Genomic DNA, 19,338 nt, shown 5'->3' with positions numbered 1-19,338 from the left:
GATCCTGTGCTTTCAGTAGTACGGGCCCGATACTACCTTCCACACATATCCATACTTTCCTCAGCAATCCTCCCAAATCCTCCAAGTCACTTCCTCAACTGGTACACCCAAATCTCACTGAACCTCACTACTAACCCACTAAGCATATCCTAAGCTTTCCTAGGTTCCCGTACTCACCTAGTCCTCAACTACTAAAGAACTTCCCACTAATGTCAACTAGCTACCTCATGAATATAGCCATTCGTGACTTAGCATATTCACTTAGTAGCTAGCTGACATTACTAAGAGTCCCTCAAAGCACCAAGCAAGCAGCATTCAGACAATGGAAAATCTCACCAACATATTCCAATCAGATTAGTCTATCCTCTTGTTAGGGATCTATACTAGCATGTAACTCCAAAGGCTCATACAATCAGGCATAACCTTTATAGGCTATCCTATCACTGACTGATCAGTACTATCATGTAATTCAGCAAGCACATACAACAGGCATATAAGGCATCTTCCTAGATCCTTAGCCCTAGTCTAGCATGCCGTTCTCATAATCATATCATATCATAACACAACATGTATGGGTATCTTGGGGGAAAACTTACTTGAGCTTGGCTGATTACACGCATCACACACCTTGTTCTTTTCAGAGTTCTTTTCTCCGTCCAAATTCTTTTCAAATTCTTGTTATAAAATGATTTTCTTTTGAAAAATTTCATACCAAGCCCTCAGTTTGAGTCCAGACACACCCGAAAGTGTGTCTAAGTCCCTCAAACCAAGGCTCTGATACCAACTTGTAACATTCCAAAATTCAAGGCCAAAAATTTCGTTTTTAATTAGGTTATTACATAAAACCCAAGTGTCAATAATCAAAGCATTTTATCATAAAAGCATATCAGAATGTAATCCCAAAGATCTCATGTGCGGAAAACATAGTGTGATGCGCTGCGATCGAGCTGATTCCTTTCCTTTGAAAACAAAGCACCTGAAACCAAAACTGTAAACCGTAAGCACGGAGCTTAGTGAGTTCCCACATTATACCACATACCACATAATACCATCGGTATCTTTCAATCGGTATCTGCCATCGGTATCTTTCAACCGGTAACCGGGGACTATTTCACCCCTACCACCATTACATAATAATATATCATAAGCATACTGATCACATACTAACATCATAACATATCGATCACATACTAACATCATAACATAATGATCACCTACCAACATATCATAAACAAATAGATAAGCATTGCCTGGGTTCTGTATAACCCTTCGGTATCTTTCAACCGGTAACTACCATCGGTATCTTTCAACCGGTAACAGCCATCGGTATCTTTCAATCGGTAACTGCCATCGGTATCTTTCAACCGGTAATCGGGGACTATTTCACCCCCTATCAACAAGTCATAAACATATTGGTTCCATGATAACATAACATAAACATACTGAATCACATAATGGCATATCATAACCATACTGGTCACTTAATAACATTTCATATATGGGTTCTGTCTACCTCTTCGGTATCTTTCAACCGGTAACTGCCTTCGGTATCTTTCAACCGGTAACCGGGGACTATTTCATCCCCTACCACTATCACTCAATAGCATATCATGATCATACTGCTAGGCATGCATGAGTACTATCTACCCATTCGGTATCTTTCAACTGGTAACTATAGGCTATATCACCCCTACCACTACTAACACATATGTCATAGCATCCTAGCATATAAAACATATCAGATAACAATACACTAGATAATTATCACAAAGACAATCATCTAACAAATAACTCCTACTAGTGGGTCGACATTGTGGCCGTAGACCCACTCTTACTGGAAGGTAACTCACCTCGCACTACTGAAGTCCCGAAGACTCAACCCCACACTGTTGGCGTCCCGCAGACTCAACCCCAGCTACTGGATAAAAGATTCCCGGTCTGTCAATATCAAAACATTACCCAATTAATACTTGGGTTCCCTTTCGTAACCATAAGTACATGCTTTGGGTAATTACTACATTACCCCTATCTTGGCTTATTTAAGCCCAAAGCCCAATCCAAAGGCCCAAAAGTCCAACTATGGCTCAAAGCCCAATATATGGCCTAATTTTCCAAATTGGGCCCAAACCTTTACATGGTCTCATTCTAAGGCCCAACATCATATAATCATTTAGGCCCAAACTATGGCCCATCTATGGCCTAATTTTCTAAATTGGGCCCAAACCCCTTACATGGGCCTTACTCTAGGCCCATTAGATATTCTAGTCCATTTGCTTGACTTTGGATGGCCCATTAATAACGTAATCATCAAGGCCCAACAATAAACCCAAGTGAAATTAGGGTTTCACATAAAATGATGATTAGGGTTAAGTGTTTCTCACTTAACCCATTAAGGACTTAATCCATTAAGTCCATCCTTCTTCTAAATAAGTCATATGGTGTGATTGGGCTTAATCACACAATTCTATTATTCCAATGGCCCACAAGTGGGTCTCAATAAGTCCAAGCCCATAAATCCAATATTAGGGTTTCCAACCCATCTTAGGCCAATAGGCCCATTAATTAAGTCCTTGGATCCATTAGGGGTCCATTAAACCCATTAGACACATGTTTGGGCTTTTATGCCCATTAAGCCTCATTGGGCCCATTAGGGTTTCAAGGCCCATTAAGGTTTTAGTCCCTTGACCAAACATCCACAAACTAGCAATCCCAACCCAACTAAGCACACCGCCACACGACACGGCGACCGGTGGCGGCATGAGGCGGCAGCTACCACCCTAAAGTGGTGGTTTTTAATTTCTTTTATTATTCCAAGCTGTGATTTACATTATACAATGCTAAATATCAAAATAAACACACTAAACAAGCACACACACAGTCACGCAACCACCTTGTGATGGCCGGCGGCGACAGATGGTGGCAGCCACCACCCTATGGTGGTGGTAATGACTTTTCTGAGGACTCCGACCATACACCCACACAAAACACACACTTAACAGAAGTACACTCCTTTGCTCGAGAAACGGACCCAAATCTTCCACCTACGGTGGGCAGTGACGGTAGCAGCCACCATGGCCGGCTGCCATGGTGGTTCTTCATAACTTCACTCGACAGAGAGCCCAACGCATGCGAATCCACATCGAAATCACTAAGAAGCACTACAACCAGCAAGCACAACAACAACACATGAATACTCAAGCATATAACATCTGTTGGCCTCCCAAGCGGTTGACGTCGCCGGAGTATAGCAGAAATGGCGGCCAACGGATGGTGGCAGCCACAACCGACATACCCTGACGTCGAACCGCTAAACAGAACGAAGGAGAAGTAGAATTGCAGTGTATCTAGCTTACCGAGTGTCTCAGATGGCTTACGACCCGCACACAATGACCCAACTCCACTCTGATTCGGCGACTTGTCGTCTGCCCACAACATCTCCGGCAGCAGCGTTGCATCCGATGGCGGAGTAGCGGCTTGGCTACCTGGTCTGATCGGAAAACGAATGAGGAAAATGGTGCGGTTGGGAGTGTTATGCAATGTGGCGGCTGAAGGGAGGTATAAGGGGGGTGAGATGGCGGCTGCAACATACCATTAAGGTTAGGGTAAAAAGGCTAACGGGTTTATATATCCCATCCTTCATTCCATCTTTTCCATAATGACCAAGATGGTCCCTCCTGCCCCCACTTCTTCAAAATAGATCCAAAATTTATCTTTTTAACCCCTGCCATCTAAACTCCTTTCAAATTACGTCCATTATATTACAAAACAGCCCCTGACTTCATAATTCATTACAATTCAGCTCCATATGTTACCATTCAACCCCTAAACCTCCAAAATCTCTTCAATGAAGTCCCAATAATTACCAATTAGTCCATGCCTTCCATAATACTTACAAATTAAGTCCGGATTTTACACTTTTAACCTCCAATTTCTTAGGGTGTGACAATTAGCTCTACGAGACCATCATTTGATATATAATAAACAGGGTGTTACAATAAAATTATTACCTGAGAGTCAGACGTTACAATTTTAATGATTGTGTACACGAAGACTGTTTTTTTTTTTTTTTTTTTTGTAGAATTGAAGCCAACATCGAGGTGTTTGATGTTGGGAAGTACTCTACTCGAATTAAGAAAAGCACCAAGATTAACATTGGAAAGACTACATCTCCTCAAACTTAACTCTTTTAAGGAGGGAATCATGTGAAGCACCATGTCCCAGCTTTTGTAGAATTGAAGCCAACATCGAGCTTTTGGGCTTTCGTCATCTCCTCAAACTTAACTCTTTCAAGAACCTTTAAATTAGAAAGATTTCTAATGTGAGGAGGAATAATACCTATAAATTCAGCATCAGAGAGATTGAGGTAGCTCAGCTGTTTCAAGGATCCAATGAAATAAAGAATCTGACTTCTTTGAAAAAGATTCCCACTCAAGTCGAGGTATTTGAGATGCCTCAACTCTGCCAAAGAAGATGTAACATCCCTAAAAATACGAGCCAAAAATTTCATTTTTAAAACATATACTTAGTAAAACACCAGGAATAAAACGTTCACCGATCATAACATTTCATAAAAGATATCGTATGTCTGGAAAACATTTTCATAAAAACATAACAAATGTCAGAGTACAAATCCCCAGGAAGATCTCCCGGTGCGGAAATACGAGACATATGTGTGATGGGCCGCTACTGTGTCAGCTCCTTCCCCTTCGAAGAAGAGGTACCTGAAACAAAAACTGAAACTGTAAGCACTAAGCTTAGTGAGTTCCCCCATAATACCTCATACCATACAAACATGCGACGAACAGCTAGGAGATACGGGCCTCACCCACACTCATGAAGATACGGGCCTCGCCCACACTCCGCTAGCTGGGAGATACGGGCCTCGCCCACACTCCGCTATCCGAGAGATACGGGCCTCGCCCATACTTTGCTATCTGGGAGATACGGGCCTTGCCCATACTCCGCTATCAAAGAGATACAGGCCTTGCCCACACTCAGTTGCTCAACCATAACATACAAGTATCACACAGACAACGAGTATAAAAAATTCTATCATACTGGCATATATCATAATCAAACTCAACTGTGAGATACGGGCTCTGCCCACACTCCGACACTAACATATCGTCTATACGAGTCGGCCTTGGTGCCTTAGACCCGTTACTACTGGAAGGAAACTCACCTCGAAGAGTAGCTACCGAAAGTCTGACTGCTGGTCGTCTGGCTGCTGCACCGGTAATCTTCCGGCTACAAACCCATAAACATTGATTAGCCACTCATAAACACCCTTAGGTCAACTAACTGACCCATCCCTGGTCCAATGTCAACTTCCAGTTGACTGGACTCGCCGAGTCGTGGCACAGACTCGCCGAGTCCTTCCCCTACTAATCCGGTCCTACTCGCCAAGTCCTTCTTTCCACGCACTGAGTCACCCTTGACTCACTACTCGGGACTATGGGGCCGACTCATGTCCCGACTCGCTAAGTCTGCGAGCAACTCGCCGAGTTCCTCGAGCGGATCTCCTACTTGCTTCCAATCCTCACCATAACACCCCATAAGAGGGTTTGGGGTTTTGGGACTATGCTACACTGCTAATTCCGCGTGCAGATACGAAGGGTTGAACCTTCAACACTTAAACCCCTCTTACTCTGTGAAAGCTCATATGACTCGCCGAGTTTGAAGAACAACTCGGCGAGCTCCAGGCAATCTTCATAGGACTCGCCGAGTTGTTCATCCAACTCGCCGAGTCTAAGACCATCTTCATAGAACTCGCAGAGTCCCTACGTCCCACTTCCCAAACAGACCAAAATTGGGACATGCAACGCTTCTAACCCATAAATCTATGCTCCTAGGGCATGCTTATCACGTAAAGTTGCAAACTTTACGTGCATGCATGGCCCTATAAGCTCAAGAAGGCAAATCCAAGCTCTTTAAGGGGTCATACACTCAATAGGGACCTCAATAACTCCAACCACAGAGACTTTATACTTCTAGGATGTCCATAAGATCCCAATCCAAAGTTCTTTCAGAACTTAAAGCATAAATACATGGAATTTGAGGTTTTAGGGCTTGAAACCACTAATTTGGGACAAAAAGGGGATCTAATGAACTAATGAACAAGGTAAGAACTTTTCTACCTGAATGGAAGCTTCTCACAGTGTAGATTCCGGATCTACCTCCCCTCCTTGCTCACTTCAACCTCCTCTTCTTTCCTCTAAGCTCCGAACCTTCTCCACTAAGCCAAAAATCACTCTCAAGAACAATATGGGGGCTAGGATTTCTTTCTATGGTTCTCTGGAAGTGTTAGGGACTAAGGAAGCCTAGAGAGTTTAAATAGGGTGCAAACACCCAGATTAGGGTTTTTGTCTAAACATGATCTATTCGCCGAGTCCAGGTACCGACTCGCCGAGTACAAAGTTCTAACCCCGCGCCTTGTCCCGCTCCTACTCGGCGAGTTGGTCCTTCAACTCGCCGAGTCCAGGGAAAAAATGCATAAAATTAGAATATAATTCACAAGGAGTACGTGCCAGGAACCAGGTGCTACAGAAGAACTCACCTTATTAACAGTTATGTAGTAGTAGTTGTAGTAATCTCCTCTGAGATGAAGGTGTTGAACATTCCTAGTGACACCATCACACTTGATTCCTCCCCACATGCAACACTCATTTCCAACCCACGATGACAACATTCCATAATCATCTTGGACACTATGTTTGAACATGAGAAGAGAAACTTGCTCTTTCTTTGAGAAAATGGCACTAATATTTCCAACCCCCAAACAAGAATATGTGGATGCAAACAAAAACGCTTATATGAAAATGAGATGGATCCCCAAACCACTCCAAGTCCTAATTAATTATTAGCCCTAACTCAGTTTTAGTTTATAGGAAAGTTGAAGTTGAAATATGGTTGTGATGATGAAGTGATGGGCTCTTATGATGAAGTAACGAGTACATTTATGATGAAGTAACGAGTACATTTATAAAGCCATAATTATCACACAAACCCTCACTGATCTGGAAAATACATTGGTTGCAGAAGGAGGCGGAAGAAGAAGCAGGGTCGTAAGAGAGGAACCACAATTATTCAGTATCTTTCAATCAGTCACATAGGTGTTGTATTTATACTACATAACTAGTTTATAACCTGTGGGAACCACAGTTACAAAATAAATTAAATTTTCATAGTAAAAATTCAAAAATTATTTATCAATTATTTTAAATAAATTATTAATTATAAGATATACCAATTATTTCAAGTTATTATAACTTCAAATTTAACATATAATTAGAAAAAGTAAATTTGAATTTTGAAGTGTTGCCTAATATATCTCTTTGACATGTGGCATAATATTAATGAGAAGTTGTATTGGAGTGACACATGTCAAATGGAGATTAAAGTTACTCTTTTATTAGAATACATAGATGTAATTAATGTGATTAGTATGAAATCGTAATTGTCACAATTAAATAAGACAATTAATCAAGAAATCAAAACCAAAATCCATGATTAATGACTCTTAATTCAGGTTTGTAAATGTTAAACAAAAAGAAAATAAATGAAAAAGGCCGTTGAACTTTTCTAGTCGACCGGTGGTGCATTTGTACCCCGTGGGATGTGTACTTTTACACAAATTCAGCGAACCCAAGCCAAATTGGCTCGAATGTGCACCCCCATGCGTGTGCATGCAAGAGAGAACCTCGATTCCTTAAGTCTTACAAATTTAGCTAGACTTTGTAGTTAAAAAAAATTTCTTTTCGAACTCCCACCAATGTGGGATGAAGTTACCCAATAACCACTTGTTTATACTCATCCAAAAACCTCACTTTAACATGTAATTTAATAATTTATCATTCATTTTTAATGTGTTTTTGACATATTATATATCAAAATGAAGGTGTCATGGAGGAGAACACAAATTTGTCCTTTTTGATTATATCTAAAATTCGAAATTCATGCTTAAAAATAGGAAAAACCCACTTTTGGAAATTGGCAACACCAATTTTCCAAGAGAAAACTATGACTATTTATGTTATTTTCCATTTTCGTGGGTATTTTATGGTAAAATCTTTTAAAAATTGGCTATTCTAGTGCTTTTCTCTTTAAATATTAGATCATTTTTAGAAAACTAAACAATGCCTTGAAAATATTTCAAAATTTCATATTTCTTTTATCGCAAGTAGAATATAAGCATCTCTAAATATTACTAAAAGAGAAACCTTATGACATCATCTTAAATAATCTGGACCCTTGATTGTATTTCAATCTTATTTTTTCCACCCTTAGATCAAATTGCTGACATCATCTTCCCTATATGGAATATATTTAATCCAATAAATGTTTTCCAATCGTCAAACAATAACTTACATTCGTTGAAATGGAATGTATTTAATTTCAATAAAAGATTTCCATATTTTAAATCTTCAATTTCCGGTTATGAAGATTTTAATATGGTCAATTTAAAATCATATTACTAACAAAATCATTTCAATCAACGCATTAATATCAACCATTAATATAAATCAGTTTATATTAGTAAACCATTAATATAAAATATACTTTTATTAGGAAATCATTAATACCGAAAAATCATATTCAAATTATCACATACATAAAAGATTCATCCTTGAATCTGCGACTCACACTTATTTTCAATCGTTTCTTTTCTTCAAACCTTCTCCTACAACATCATTATTATTGTTTATAATTTACATCATCATTCTCTGCTTCAAACATCCACTCTTGTGCATTAGAAGGTCAGTACCTTCTTTTTTTTCGATTATTTTTTTGTTCCTATATCAAATATATGTATTCATATATTTCGATTTTCTTTGTCACAAATTACATGAAATCGGTTAACTACTTTTCTGAAACTTTTCAAATAAACAGGAAAAGATATTACGCATCTTTAACAAAACAGAAATTAACTATATTGGGAACTGACATTAATTACCAAAATGTTATTTTTATATATTAGAGATGATTATGATTTTTTATAATTTTTATGTCATAAGAATCCGGTTAATTTTGGCATGATTTTAAAATATCATTGAAATTATTATCTTTTTGTATATCATATCAACCTACTTTTATATTTTTATATAGTAACAATAAAATTTGTAAATCTACACATCAAATATATATATATATATATATATATATATATATATATATATATATATATATATTTCAAATTTTGTAATATTATTATACCTTACAAAATACAACAGCTTCCAAAATAATTTTCGCCAGTAATTTATCCATAATTTTACCAAATTAAAATTTTTATTTTCTTTATATAAATTTTTTAATGATCCTGATTTGTTTCCTCCAAAAGTATATCAAGCATTTACGTCTTAGATAATGCTGCCCCATTATAATTATTACTTTCCAAAAATATATCCGTTTAATGAGGAATTTGATATAATGAAAGAAGTAAATGTTAATTAAAATGAGATATATATTCCATAATTATTACACGGGTTTATTAAAAAAAATTGATATCAAGGTGTAAACATTAAACATTTTTAAAGTGAAATTTCAGAATACATACAAACGATGATCTTGTACAATGAAATATAAAATTGAATAGACTGAAAAAAAAACTATTAAGGCAGTCAATCTTGAAAATAACATAGTTATAAAAAATTATAAAGTAAGATAAAAATTATAACATATTAGGAGATTTGTAAAAAGTACAATTAGTAAAAGCATTACGATTATTAGAAAAAAAAAATAGGACCGTTAAGATTATTAAAAATACAATATATAAACTAAATTATCACAATAGTAATGAAATGTCATTATTTGATATTTCATATAATTGAAAGATATACCAAATTACATTGATAATATACTAAAATTATTCAAAGTTGCGTCAAAACTAATACAAAGTTCTTGCGGACACCAAATAAATAAGAACAAACATAAAAACTAGCATTTATATTGATAATCAATTTAAAATAAACCAATAATGAATTAGGAAAAAATCTCCATTGATGATATACTAAAATTAAATCCATATAATATTTAACATTCTATAACTTATATTACATAACTTTATTTGAATAAATGAAATAGTTGTCAATATTTAATATTTAATGCAGTGGAAAAAAATCTCCATTGATGATATACTAAAATTAAATCCATATAATATTTAACATTCTATAACTTATATTACATAACTTTATTTGAATAAATGAAATAGTTGTCAATATTTAATACAGTGGAAAAAAACGGTATATTGGTTGTCAATATATGTTTAAATTATGCAACCTTATGGAAGAAACTTCTAATTAAAATTCTTATAATTATATAACAATATCATAATTATATGAGACATGGAAAGTCCTTCAACTAATAAAACAAAAAATGTTGTATATAAAGAGGTCCTTTAATGATTATAGATATATATCGTTTTCGATGTATTTTATACACATTTTAATAATACCAATAATCATATATTTTTTTATAATCATTATGCAATATCTGTAGACGATTATATGTTTTTTATGCGTTTCCCGCGTTTAACGCGGGCTATAATCTAGTTTTTCTATAAAACCCAACACGTCTTTATTTTTATAAATATTTTCAATAGTGGAAACGTTTTGAAAAATAATATCTAATAATCCTTGTAACTTATAACTTTTAATATATGTATTTATGCATAAAACATTTTTTTTTCACTGATAATTTATATTATTCTTTCATATCCATATATCATATTACTAGAATACTTTAACATATTTTCATATACTATGTTTGTCGTATACAAGATGCAATTTAAAAAAAATAAAGCTTTGTTACAACTTTCCAAAACATATACCTTAGTAGAATTGGCACCAAGGCAATGCATGAGGTGTGCGTCCATACATGACATTCAACCCCATGGGGCCTATAAAAGCCAAATTAGGGACGTAATTAAATAGAAGACGTTTTGAATGTACAATCAAAAGCCATTACATATGATATTGTTGACGCATTTGACTCAAACTTGAAGGTCCGCGGTTGAATTCCTCTTCATCGTTTACAAGTTGGCTTTTTTAATTCTTATCCCATGCCATTTTTTTATTTTTCCAAACTTATTAATATAAGACATTACATGTATTGATTTTTTAATGTCTTGTTTAAAAAGGCATTGGTTCCTTAAAAAAGAAAATCTTGAAAATTAACAGTTCATATTACTTAGTTTTAGATTGTACTTTTTAACCCTTTTAATGGTATTTATGATTTAATTTGACATTATTGAAAATTATTTAATTGTAAATTTGTCTTTATTAGTTTTGAATTGTAGGTCGTAACATTGTTAATTTGCTTATGTCCCCCAAAATATAAGGAGTGGCCTTGATCGGCACTTTAAATTTCTCAAGGAATAATTTGAATATTTCATTTTTAAGGAGGCTACATATGAAAACACCGTAAAACACAAACAAAGTATGGATTATTTTCATTGTCGTGATATTAGGGTATTATTGTTAACTAATAAATGTACTTGCTAAAAATGAAGAAGATATGAAAACAACTTGAAAAAGATTAACAAGTGTGAATTATTTGATAACCATCATATTTAGATATAGTGGCAAACCCAATCATTATACTTGCTAAAATTCGAAAAGACAATCATGATTTTCAAAGTAATATATATTTTAAATAAATAGTTGGTTTGTTATAAAAATATAAGAGTAATGCACATTGCTTTTGGCCTTCACTAAGAATGTCATAATAAGCTAAACTTATTCTTACACTAGGTGTGAGACCCATGTATTACATGAGTTTATTTAAAAAAAATTAAATATAGAATTTTAACAATTTGAAAAGTTTAAATTTATAAGAAAAATAAGAAATTTTTTGAATTATTAAAATTAATGAGACTTTAATGCATTGGATACATTACATATATAAACCATTTTCTAATAAATACTTTACATATATATTATCTTATATATTAAATGTGGAATTTTAATTTAATAAAATCAAAAATACAATAAAATGACAAGTGGAAAATACAAAATTTAAAATTTCTAGAAAATGTCATGTGTCCAAATGAATAAGAAAAGAACATGTGACAAAAAACCTTCATTTATTATAGTAGATGTGATTTAAATGACATGGACCCAGAAGAAACATTTATTGACTATTTGCAAATTAAATGTGTAGAAAAATTTGTACTTAATTTACCCATGTACATACATGATACAATACATTCTCACTTGTTTTCTTTAAAAATATATATACTTCGAATGCAATCTAACACATTAATTATTAAAATACTTTTAAATATAAATTATTATTCACAAAATAAAAGAGAAAATCATATATAAGAAATATGTAGCCACAAAGGTGAAGAAGCTGAGAGTTTGTTTAAAAAAAAGTATGCCTCTGCCAGGACTTGAACCTGGAACTCTTGGTTTAGAAGAGACGAGTTTGCCACAGTTTTGCAAGGAATTGTGCTACAGCGACTTTTATGATATTCAGCCCCATACGTTTATTTATTAGTAAGTTTTGATTAGCCTACGGAAGTAAATACTTACATTTAGGCATGAATAGTGTTTCGTTTCTATTCATCTGGCGCCACCTATACGCTTCCCCTTGTTGCGACAACTCTCCCGTTCCCTTCTGATGCCTCTACTTTCTCCTTTATCTGTGTATTGATTATGTATTCTAATTGCAGTTGTATTATGTTTCCCTTATTTAGAAAAGTTACACTTTGGTCCCAAGATTTTTTTTTGAACGAAAAAGTCCCGAAAACCGGCAAAAAATTGCAGTTTGACCCTTTTTGACCGGTTGAAACCGGTACCAAATTAATTTTGGACTATTTCATAAACTAATCCAAAATATTGGGATTTTTCTGTAAACAAAAAATATTATGACTTTTCTGTAAACAAAAATATTAGGACTTTTCTACAAATAGAACCCTCATTATTATTATTATTATTATTATTATTATTATTATTATTATTATTATTATTATAAAATATAAATAAGAATACTATTTTTTGAACTTGTTACTATTACTAGTGTTATTAATACATATAAATGCATTAAATGAAATAATAATATTAATGACATTGTTTAAGGGTGGAGGTGGAGGAGATGGTGATACTTTTAGCATAGAAATCGTAAATGTTTGCTTGTATATTTTTACTTTGTATATGGTCATTTCTTATTTGTCATTATTGTTTTCAATTCAGAATATTAATACTTAACAATTTGAAAGAAGTTGCATATTAATAGTTTAAGGTAGTAGGGTTTTTCACTTTGTATATATAAACACTTAAGTGAATGATGCTAATAAGATCCTATATGTGGCCGATGAGATTGATGATTGGCTCCCCGTTGTTAGTCAAAGTACTCATAGGAGGCTTGTTGTTGGTTGAAGTACTCATAGGAGGTTGTTAAGGAGAAAAGCTAGGCATGAGATGTATGAGTTAGCATCTCAAGAGGATGTCCAAAACAATGCAAATTAGCATACCCCAAAATGAAGAATATGTTCCTAATTTTTGTTTGAACGTCGGTTTGGTGCAACGGGCGGTGACATCTGATAAGGCAGTTTGCCATAACACCCAACGGACCTAGGTTCTATCCCTCCCCGAAGAGATAACAACATCATCCGTAGCAACCCAATTTCCCATTAAAGGGCTTCACTGCTTTGGACACGGCTAGAACCCGACACTATTCCCCTAAGAACCTGGGAGGGCAAAACTGGATTGTGCCTCCTCCTAGTAAACTGGACCTCATTGGCAAGAATATGTTCCTAATACTAAATGCATGGATATGATCTCTGAAAATTTAAAAGAAAGGAACATTAATGATGATGAAGAAAGAAAGCTCACTGATAGGAACAGAGACGATGATGATGATGATGATAGTTTGACAGTTTTGAAACAGAAGGCTTTGAAGAGAAGAAGTGGAGGAGGAAAAGGATAAAAACATCACAAAGTGAATGGTGGCCTAGAGATGTTCGATAGTGAGGCGAAGTCTGGCCATTTTGAAGGTGAAGATCTTGACCATTTCTGAATTAAGGAGGAAAATGTTGGGTTAATTCAAAAACGGGTAAAGTTTTGGTCCCAGGGATATTTTTGGAAGTTTTTATTTAAATAGATTTTCTTCCACTTTTAGAGTTTGACTAGGATACTATTTTATTTAGTATATATAGATTTAATTGTTTAGTATATATAGGTGTAATTTAGGAAAAAATTTAATTGTTTCGTGGTGGCGGGGTGGTGGTTGCTGGTGGTGGTGGTAGGTAGTAATGGGTGGTGGTGGTGGGTAGTGGTTGGTGGTGGTGGGTAGTAATGGGTGGTGATGGTGGGTGGTGGTGGCGGGTGGTGGTGATGTGTGGTAGGTAGTGGTTGTGGTGGTGGTTGGGTGATTGATGGTGGTGGATGGTGATGGTTGGTGGTGGGTAGTGATGGGTGGTGGGTGGTGGTGGTTAGTGATGGGTGGTAGTGGCGAGTGGTGGTGGTGAGTGGTGTTAGTTAATGAGTTTTTTAATTGTTTGTAACTATTTTTTGATTTATATGAATATTATTTTATAATTTTAATTAAAAAAATTGTGTGGTTTAAATTTCTTTTTGTTCTCGCCACAAGAACCCTAATTGATCACCTGTTTAAGAGTTCAAAGGCGGTTCCTACAAGGTTAATCAATGATGAGATTTTTTCTTCATCTTCTCTTGTTGTCCTCCCTTTATCATCTCGGCGTCCTACTTTATCATCAGTGATTGATGCCCAACCGCACCCTTTGTCACTAATGAATGGCGAGAATCGGCATTGCTTGCGTCCCTCGGACCCAAACCGTCTCATCAGGTACTCGTGAACCCTAACGGTGGTCAAAATCGCATATAGGACGAATACTGTTTTGAATTTCATCTATATTTTAGTTTCAGTTCATTGCTTATTACATTTTCATCCTCTATCAGTGTTCAGAGTTTTTTATTGTCTCCTACTTGATATTTGATAAGTCGAACACCAAGTGTTCGATGAAATTCCCTTGGTGAGAAAGAACAATGTATATACGCCCTTTATTCGTCACTGTTACAAATGTTGTATTTTTTTTTTTTTTTTTTACTTTTTGTTAATTTTGAAGGTGAAGTAGGAAGAGAATGATTTATCATAGGAAGTTTGAGCAACCTGTACATGGCTCCAACATATTGCTCGCCGTAGAGGTTGAGGTATACATTTTTAAAAATTTTTTTGTTACATAAGCTAGGAATTGTATTTTTTTGTTGTGAACAATGATGTTTCCTCCTTAGTTTGTTGTTATTATCTGCTTTTACTTAATCGTTGTTGGCATAATCACTTGAGCTACTGATAGTCTGATACTCTTAGAGCTAAAAGAACATTCTGGTATGATAAAGACTTGTTGTCTTTTTTATTAGACTTTAATGAAAAGCAGATGATGTATTATCTGAAAGGCTTTCTTATGCAATGCCTTCTTTAGTTGGGAAGTTGTTCTTGTATACTCAACTTTAGGAAGTCGTGCACTCTGTGCCACAATGCTCCATGGATCTGCTCAAGTAGTTGTCGGATCATCCGATGGAATAATCCACATGTTCTCAGTCGATTACGTCTCCCGAGGACTCGGAACTGTTGTCGAGAAATACTCCGGAATCGCTGATGTCAAACAGAATGGAATCGGAGAAGGTGCAATTCTAACACTGTTAAACTACTCTTCGCATGGTGATGACGGGAAAATGATTCACAACTGTGGAATCCATTTGTCGGATACGCGACAGAATTCAAACGCATGGAATACGAAAGTGATTCCAGAAGAGGGTTATGTTTCTACTCTTGTGACAAGTCCATGTGGGAATTGGTTTGTTTCGGGGTCTTCTATAGGGGGTTTGACTTTATGGGATTTGAGATTTGGTATACCTGTGAACTCATGGCAGTATTCTGTTCCATGTCCTGTTGAAGACATGTGTCCTTTTGCCCCTCCTCAGAGTACCACGTTGTCTACAACTGTTAGGCCACTTGTTTATGTTGCTGCAGGTTGTAATGAAGTTTCTCTCTGGAATGCAGAAAATGGGAGTTATCCTCAGGTAGAAATATATTTGCTAATTGATTAATTTATAAAACTTAGTGCTGATTTTTATTTTTTATTTTTTTTTGTAATGGATACAGGTGTTGAGAGTTGCAAATAATGAGAGCGATGGTGAGATTTCTGACATGCCTTGGGCATTGGCTAGAGCATCTACATCTACATCTAGCAAGACAAATTCAAAAGGTGATTCTAGAAGGAATGTGAATTATAAGTGTAGAGTAGATGAGTTGAATGAACCTCCTGCTAGATCACATGGAATCCGTTCATTGCTACCTTTACCTGGTGGAGATTTATTAACCGGTGGGACCGACTTAAAAATTCGTCGATGGGATCATTGTAGGTTTTTTTTTTGTCTGTCTAATCCTATTGCTATTAATACCGACATAAATTTGGTTCTTTAAAAAGATGATTTAATGCAACAGGTTTATTTAATCATTTATATTCAACAAGTTTATTCATTTATTTTTTCTGTTTTTTAAAATTTGTATAAACTTTCCCAGTTTGAAGATATTGGGCCACATGGGCCAAAGGTGTTAATATACAACTTATGGCTGAATGATGAAGGCGTTTATGAATTAAACTTTGATTAGGATGATGAGGTATTATTATTAATTTTATGAGATACTACGGTTTTTTTAATCTAATAATATGATTAATTGTTTTTCTGATATAGGATATAAAATTGAATGATTTCACCAAAGATATTGGGCTACTACTTTCTTGGGTTATAATGATGGGATGGTTGTTACTATCATCGATGTAAACTCACCCTACTTATAAGCCTTTCGAACTCTTCAGGTCCATTTTCTGCTATAAATTTCTCTGCAGCAGTTAAAATATCATCTGGTTTACCGAGAATGCCCTTGTTTCGCTGTATATACCATATTTTAACTTGTGGATTTCTGTAAAATGGTCGGTCTGATGAAATGCTTATAAACATAAGCAGCTCCATTGAAATAAGGCAATACTAACCAACATGTGGCAAATAGCCTAGCATATGGTCGTATTGTTAATTTACTCTAACCTTTTACCATTTATTAGACAATACCAATTTAAGATTCAACTAAAGGAAACATTTTAGTGAAAAATAAGGTTTAAAAATTACCATTCAAGAGGCTTTGGAGATGTAAGTTTAAAGAGAGTGATTAATGAGTAAAGAACCCAATAAGTTAGCCATTGTTGGTCATCTGTTTGAGACCGACCTGGTCTCTATAGCTTTAATTGAAGCATATCTGGTCGAGAATAAAACACAACCCTTCAAAATCTAAATACAAAAAAAAAAAAAAAAAAAACAAAAGACATGATTTTTTTGACAATATGAAAAAAAGAAAAACTATATATAACTGCATCAAGTTTTGCACATCGATAAAATGAACTCTTAAAAAGATAATACTATGATTTAATGATCAATAAGAATGGATGACCTTTACATTTATTCATACAAAATCTGTTAAATCGTTTATGCTTAAATCTACAAGTTTTTATTTTTATTTTTATTTTTATTTTTGCAATAAGTAATATTGTAGTGAATGATTTAACATTGTCAAGAAAAATGTTATTAAAACAACGTCTTTCTTGATCAATATATGAAAAAAAAATGCACTTAAACTATATGATTATCGAAACAATTGCAAATCATGCAAACGGATTTTCTTGGGTTATATTTTTAGAGATGTCAAGAAACTTGGATCAAGTTAGTTTTGAAAAAAAAAAGAGTTTTCAAAATCTACAGAGCTTCACGAGGAGAATGGTTGTTACTATCATCGAGACCTCACTCATGGTAGCTGTTGGAGTGGTAACCTATGTCAATATACCATGTGGTCTTCATTCTTTGTTGGAATTTGTTAGAAGAGTAACTAATTGTAAGGATCGACTAACTAATATTGTATTTTGCTTCTTATGTTAATAACAGCTAATTCGATCTCATCCCAAAATGAAGTCATACATTAGACTAGACTTTGATGTTGGTAAGGCACTCTCCTTTTCCTATAATGGAAGGGAGGTCAACAGCTATATTTACACAAAGAAAGAACATTGGACTACAAAAATCCCATTCAGACTGTATTATGTGGTTCATTCAGTTGACTAGATCTCTTCAAATATCTTGTATTCATTTAGTTTTGATGAACATTGATTACCATTGTTTTGTTGTGGTTTTCAGGGGCAACACCAAAGGGTATATTTGGGGATAACAAGATTTACTATCGACCATGTTAATAGCCACATACAGGTAAATCTCACTTTTTCATTATTAGAGGTCTTAGGTCCAGATACATTGTTTGTATACATATAAATTGTTTTGTATACACCAATCATCATAAAAATTAAACTATTACTAGCCTTCTGTTGTTTTGTTTTATTTTGTTTTGTAGAAATATAGAATTTCACCAAATTTATTCCCGAAACATCGAGACGTAAGCTTTGTGATCATTTATTTATTTCGATCAACATGACGTATTATTATCACAGTCTTAACATTCTTGGATTTACCAACTTAGATTATAAATGCAAGAGACAAGTTTTTTTGCATTCTTGTTAATTCATTAGGAAACAACCGCTAAACAAAGCATTATAAATGCAAGTGGAAGTTCAAAGGAGGTAATCTCTTCCCAAAGGCATAAATCACTTTCATATCTTTCTTTTATATAATAAAAATGCCAAAATAAGAATCAAGACTTTTGCCTACACTAAATATTTAAATAAAGTTGTAAGTTTATGAGTGTTTTTTATTTAATGCATAAAGAATGTGTGGTTAATATTTTTTGCCTTTTGTAAATGATCAACAGATCACCAAAGGAGCTATCAAATATAAATTCATGGGAAAACACAAAGAAAGCATATGTGGAAGCTAAGTTTACACAAATCAAGGTACTGCTTAAATAATAATTGTACTTCAAATTACCATAATATAGTTAAACATATATGCATGCTTTTATGTGTTAAATCCTTTTTACACCAGAGCTTCAAATAGTCAAACCATTTCTTAGTATCCTTGTGTCATCCATAATATTGAATCTTGTTCTTAGTTTGAGCATATCTGACAAGTTTGACATTACCCAAAAGAAGACTATTTTGCCCTTTTATCTTAGTTTCATACCATAACATCCAACCTGTGTTCTTCAATCAAAAAGGATAAGCCACATCTAGTTACAACCATCGTAATAGTTGCCAAAATTAAAGGATAACAAATAAATTGTTTGATTTAAGATTAGAAAGAGTATGTGATAATTTTACAACATAACGAGGGTCAATCTTGACAGCATCATAATACTTCTCAATTCCATATTGTATGTTGC

General features: G+C 34.6%; 1 protein-coding gene across 6 annotated transcripts; it reads left to right on the top strand.

Annotated features, from left to right (window-relative positions):
- Positions 1–14,369: 14,369 nt before the first annotated feature.
- On the top strand, positions 14,370–18,909 carry LOC128128046 (serine/threonine-protein kinase VPS15-like). 6 transcript variants are annotated; one of them, XM_052766850.1, is made up of 8 exons: positions 14,373–14,805; positions 15,086–16,040; positions 16,123–16,378; positions 16,543–16,641; positions 16,716–16,840; positions 18,204–18,272; positions 18,415–18,640; positions 18,829–18,909. In XM_052766850.1, exons 2-4 carry the CDS (start codon positions 15,495–15,497, stop codon positions 16,545–16,547), a joined length of 807 nt encoding a protein of 268 aa, XP_052622810.1. In that variant the 5' UTR covers positions 14,373–14,805; positions 15,086–15,494; the 3' UTR covers positions 16,548–16,641; positions 16,716–16,840; positions 18,204–18,272; positions 18,415–18,640; positions 18,829–18,909. The 6 variants fall into 6 exon arrangements, with proteins under 6 accessions (XP_052622808.1, XP_052622810.1, XP_052622811.1 ...); XM_052766851.1 differs by lacking the exon at positions 18,415–18,640; XM_052766849.1 differs by having other exon boundaries at positions 18,204–18,640.
- The last annotated feature ends 429 nt before the right edge of the window (positions 18,910–19,338 follow it).

This window comes from Lactuca sativa, chromosome 8, assembly GCF_002870075.4.
Source record: "Lactuca sativa cultivar Salinas chromosome 8, Lsat_Salinas_v11, whole genome shotgun sequence".
Lineage (NCBI taxonomy): Eukaryota > Viridiplantae > Streptophyta > Magnoliopsida > Asterales > Asteraceae > Lactuca > Lactuca sativa.
Note: the sequence above shows the minus strand (reverse complement) of the source record. Positions and strands in the feature narration are given on the sequence as shown.

Coding starts and splice junctions, on each gene's coding strand:
- LOC128128046 (XM_052766851.1), top strand. CDS start 15,495: ATGCTCCATGGATCTGCTCAAGTAGTTGTCGGATCATCCGATGGAATA. Junction 16,041..16,122: donor AAAATGGGAGTTATCCTCAG/GTAGAAATATAT, acceptor TAATGGATACAG/GTGTTGAGAGTTGCAAATAA.